Source organism: Muscardinus avellanarius, assembly GCF_963383645.1.
Source record: "Muscardinus avellanarius genome assembly, chromosome: 1".
Classification (NCBI taxonomy): domain Eukaryota; kingdom Metazoa; phylum Chordata; class Mammalia; order Rodentia; family Gliridae; genus Muscardinus; species Muscardinus avellanarius.
Window position 1 is genome coordinate 180943365 of NC_137786.1, and position 5877 is coordinate 180949241.

The following is a 5877-nucleotide window of genomic DNA, read 5'->3' on the forward strand; positions in this document are numbered from 1 at the left end:
TTTGATAGGCATCCTGCCTGCCATATTCTCTAAAACAATGTTTGCTTTTGAGAATTGAGAGCATTATGCATGACCTGAAAATCCTTTATGACTTCTCTACAAGATTGAAAAGTCAGTCGGGTGTGGTGGCGCACACTTGTAATCCCCGCGCTTGGGAGGCGGAGACAGGAGGATCACGCAGGTTTGAAGCCCCCCACTCTGGCTTAAGAGACCCTGTTTCCAAATTTAAAAAAAAAAAGTATAAAAGATAGGTATGGGAGTGTAGCCGGAGGAAGAAGGGCTTCCAGGAACACCAGTACCACAAAAAAAAAAAAAAAAAAATTTGAAAAGTCTGTTTCTTGTTAGCTGAAAGTCTTTCTTCATAAGTGTTTTTTAAGAACTATATTTCTTTTTTTGAGTCTTTTTTTGTGTGGTACTGGGGATGAAACTCAGGGGAATTCTACCTCTGAAATACACCTTCAGCACTATTTTTTATTTTTTATTTTTGATATAGGGTCTCACTGAGTTGCAAAGGGCCTCACTAAGTACCTGAGGCTGTTTGTGAACCCCAATCCTTCTGTCTCAGCCTCCCAAATGCTGAGATTACAAGCATGCACCACAATGCTTGGTTCTTATTTTAAGTCTTAATTGACACATAGAAATGGTAACAATTCTAGGGTAAAATGTGATCTGTTAATACAATGATAGAAATCAAGGAAATTAACATATACATCAACTTAAACACTTATCTGCTTGTCATAATAACATTTAGAATTCTCTTTTATAGCTATTTTGAAATATATAAGGCATTATTTTTTCATCATAGCCATTCAGCTGTACAACAGGGCATCAGAATTTGTTATTCCCAATCTAACTCTAACATTGTACATATGAACCAGCCTCTCCGCAGTGCCAAACACCCCAACCATTCACAAACATGTATTTTACACATGAATTAGATGAATTGTAAACATAATTTTAAGAAAAAAATTTATTCCTCATTTTGACAATGTTTCCATGACAATAAGTTATTTCCTGTTGATGATTCACTTTAAATAAGTATAATTAAATTTTTGACAGGACATTGTATTGGCAATGAAAATGTATATTTATAAATAAGGAAATTCAGCTAATATTTTCCACAACATTCTGGCCTATTTTACCTTGCAAAACTTGTTGACTTGATTACTAATTATTGCCAGACTGTCATCAAACATCTGAGAGTAAAAAGCCTAATAATAAGGTCAGTGACCAAAAGGATATTAAAAATCCTTATTAAATGGGTCTTGATGGCCCCACTTAGTGAATGAGTGTGGAAGATCCTCTAGACCTGGACTTTGCAATGTGGCTCCTACTCAAAACTTGGTTCCCAGTAGCATTTTGCGAAGTCTCCGACGAATCTCTTTAGTTTTGATGGAGTAGATGACAGGGTTGAGCATCGGAGGAACAAACAGGTAAATCAGAGACAGGAGCGTGTGCACATACTGTGGGGCACGCCTCCCATAGCGGGCAGCCATGGACACACCAACCATGGGCACGTAGAAGATGAGCACAGCACACATGTGTGACACACACGTGTTGAGTGTCTTTAACCGTTCCTCCTGAGAGGCGATGGCAAGCACAGATCGAAGTATGAGAATGTAGGAGAGGAGAATAAATACAGAATCCAGGCCAAATGTGGATATGACAATACAAAGACCAAAGATATTACTTATGGTGACATCACCACAAGGCAGGTGGATCAGATCTGGATGCAGACAGTAGGCGTGGGAGAGCACATTGGCCTTGCAGAAAGGCAACCTCTTCAAAAGGAAAGGCATTGGAAAAACCACACAAAAACTGCGGATAATAACAAATGTGCCCATCCGCACCACACGGGCATCAGTGAGCACTGTGGCATAGCGCAGTGGGTTGCAGATGGCCACATATCGATCAAAGCTCATGACAAGCAGGATCCCAGACTCCGTGAAGGAAAAAAAGTGGATAAAGAACATTTGGGCTATACAAGAATTAAAACTGATTTCTCTTAAATGGAAGCAAAATGTGGGCAGTACAGTGGGCAGTGTGGAGAAAGACACGCCCAGGTCATTAACTGAGAGCAAGGACAAGAAGTAGTACATAGGTTGGTGCAAGCTCTGCTCCTCCTTGATGATGAAAAGGATGAGGGCATTGCCCACGATGGAGACGATGTAGAGGGCACCAAGCAGCAAAAACAGCCAGTGCTGGGAGGTCTCCAGCCCCGGGAGGCCCGTCAAGGTGAAGGGAGGCAACCCTGAGATGTTGTGGGTGTGAGCACCCATTCTGGGACTCCTGCTAAGATTGTAGGACCGCTATGCTGTAAAGAAGACAAATGTAGTTTGATGCAGGTCTCTGCCTAATATTTTAAGTTTCTTATCTAGTCCCTCTACTTTAGAGCACTAACCTATTTTCATCACCATATCATTCCTCCTTGCCTCTCAATGTACTAAGACTTCAGCAATCTTTGGATTGTCTTAATATATTTGTATTTGTGTTTGTCACTCTTTAAAGTTATAAACTCTTTTCCTTATTAACATATGTGAATTATTTGGTTCAAAATTTATGACAAAGCTGACCCAATCACTATTTTCTCAACTGTTACATCCTTTTCAGAGTAACCACTCATTCACCAGATCACAGTCTTTCCCTCTTTCCACTGTTTCATGTCACCGAGCCTTTTCTTCCTTACAATGACTCACAGCTGCTGATCCTATAGTCTCTCAGTTCTTCCACCCATTCATCTGGACAGAAGGCAAATGGAAAGAAATGTACCAATCTACAGAGGCAACCTTCCATATGTTCATCAGGAGGTGCTAGACAGTCAAGGTTCAACGCACCCTTTCTTGCTTCTACCGTTTAGCTTATGGCATTACTTTTCTCATGTAGGGATTTAATTTACTGAAAGTAAACTCTCAACAATCAAATTAATCAAATTAATATGCAGCTCCTGAGAGTTGTGGAATTGATTATCATTTCTCTATAGTACAGAATTGCTCTTAATCTGTGTTCTTTTTTTTAATGTTATCATCATTATGCCCAAAATTGAGACTTTTGACTATTTTTCCTATTAAATAAATTGGGTATTAATTAATGATTACACTGACTCTAATGTGCATCTGTCAGCATATTTCTCCATTTTATTCTATCACATTATAGACCAAAAAAATCACGATAGTATACTATAATCACAAGCTCCTAATAAATATTCCACTTCTGTAATTCATCTCTTTTTAATATGTTTTATTGGTGCATAATAGTCTCACATTATAATGTAAACAATGGTAACACTGGTTTACAAACACATAGTACTTCATGTCTAATTTAAAGATTAGCTAATATTTTAAAGAAAAATACAAAAATGTGCTTTTGCAGTTATAAACCTTAAATGGTCCTTTATTATTAAATGATAATATCTAAACTCTTTAGCCGAGAATAAAAGGTCACTATAGTCATTACTAAAACAGTGTTTCTGGCCTTAGAATTCTCTTCCTCACACATCAAGATATCCATATCATTCTACCTGCTGTTATCCAAAATTTACTTGCAGTTCAGCAGCTCCCAGCATTTTGCCCTGCCTGTATAAACACACCCATTCATACCATCTTCAGGGCTGAAATCCAAGGATGCCCTCCTCCATCAACTCTTGACTGATCATTATCAGCAGAGGTACTTCCATCCTAACCCTCATAGATCCAGACTTGTATCACCTGTTGTGTAGAGTTCTCTGACTTCCCTACATTATAGCACTGTGAACCTTCTCTTCTGTCTCAACAGCTCCAAGAACTCAGCTCTGATTCTTATTCATAAATTCTATATCTGCTAAGTCTATGAACAGTATAAGAACTTGACCAGGAGAGGTACTCAGTAAGACACCCAGGCTTTCTGGGTTTTGATCCCTTTATTGTATAGATGCTAAAGCTAATGACTTTATATAACAGGGTTGAGAAAAAGAAAATGTGAATAGTTGTGAAAATTCTTAGAACCAAAGAGACTGCAAATTTGACCTCCCCAGTCTTTTTTATGTGCTCATACCAGCCTTTCATCTACCTTTCCAGGGCTCCTCTGTTCTTTCTACCTAGGATGAAATTTCTTCTTTATTCTACCTTCTTATATCCCATTTGTCTTTCTTTCTTTCTTTCTTTCTTTCTTTCTTTCTTTCTTTCTCTTTCTTTCTTTTTGTATTTTGGCAGTACTAGGGATGGAACCCTGGGACATTCTACCTCTGAGCAACACCCCCAGCCCCTATTTTTTTTTATTCTTTATTTTGAAAGAGGGCTTCACTGAGTTGCAGAGGGCCTCACTAAATAGTATTTGAGGCTGTCCAAGAACAGCAATCCTCCTGTCTCAGCCTATTACAAGCACGGACCACCACACCCAGCTTCCCTTTGATTTTCTTGCATGTAACCATTTATATGCTGTTTCCTTGGCCTGTATAAGCAATAAACAAACTCACCTAATTTGAAAAATTTTAACACTACGTACAATTCTTCCAAATGGTTGCTAAACATTAAATAAGAGTCTTTTTATACATCTCATGGTACTATATTTATCTGAGCAAAGTACAAGGGTGCTTGTTCATACCACAGCATCTTCATCCAGTGAATGACCTGATGGGATGTACCTTTTGACAAAGCAGAAAGTATTGTGGGATGTCAGAGACTAGTAGCAGCAGATAGAAAATATAGAACTGGGACGTTAATGTGGGAGAGGCTATATGTCCAAAAAATAGACGAGCGACAGACCTTCCTTCCTCAGATTGGTATATTGTAGCCCTCAGGATTTTTAAGCCAAGAGAAGATGCCTCGGTGCCTAAATTTGAAGCATCTGACGTACCTGAGAGAGTTCTACATGTGCTCATAGCCCCACCAACACCCTGGCCTGAGCAATATATGGCTGCCTCCAGGAAGTGCCTTAAGCTCTAGTCAGCTCAGGTGTTGCTGGACTTCTGGGAATAAAAGCATCCACAGTGTTCCACAACTCCCTGACTTAGCATTTCATCTCCTCTAGGAATATGCCAGAGTGGAAAAAACAAAACTATTGTTCTTGCAGGTAGTACCTGCAACAACACTGTATATTTACCCTCATTTTAGAAGCAATTAGAACTTAGGAGGAGAAAGAAGCAGCTCAGTTATATACAACTTGCTAGTAGTAAAATGATAGCTAAGTCTAAGTCTTCTTTTATTTTTTGTACATGCCAGTACACATCTATGGTCAAATACACACACACACACACACACACACACACACACACACACACACACTGCTTAAGTCAAAAGATCTCAAGCTCCATCAGATTGAATTTTAGCATTGGAATTTATTAGGACATGTGAAATTCTTACTGGGGTCATATGAAACTCACCCCAAGCATGATAAGAAGTACTAATACACCAGAGATGGTTATGTGCAGAATGTTATTATAGATGAATTTTGAGAAAATATTTGCCTTTATTGAGAAGGTATTGAAGACATTGTATTTTGCTCTTTTCTTCACAAATGCTTATTTACTGAAAGTTTTTTCATCTTCACACTTTAGTTTTTTGTTATTTATTTATTTCATACTGGTTATAAGCTCAGGACCCTGCTACCTCCAAGATACACTCCCAGTCCTTTTTTACTTTTTGATTTTTGAAACAGAGTCTCACCAGGTTCCTGAGAGTCTTACTGTGTTGCCTAGGCTGTTCTTTAACCTGTGATCCTTGATAACCAGGGACCCGTGATGGTGAAAATATAGCGGCAATCATACTTCTCATTGGTGAACTCAAGAAACAGTCTGAGAAATATTTCTAAATGGGTAAATGACAGATACAGACAGAGCCATGAGCTCTATTTAATGAATCAAATAAAAAATGACTGTCAGCAGTACAGGGGCTTTTCTACCTC

At 38.7% G+C, this 5877-nt stretch overlaps 1 protein-coding gene across 1 annotated transcript; it reads right to left on the bottom strand.

Annotated features, from left to right (window-relative positions):
• Positions 1-1334: 1334 nt before the first annotated feature.
• Positions 1335-2279, bottom strand: LOC308267644 (olfactory receptor 51I1-like; the record flags this gene model as incomplete). Its single annotated transcript, XM_080702491.1, has 1 exon — positions 1335-2279. One exon carries the CDS (start codon positions 2277-2279, stop codon positions 1335-1337), a length of 945 nt encoding a protein of 314 aa, XP_080558617.1.
• Between the last annotated feature and the right edge of the window lie 3598 nt (positions 2280-5877).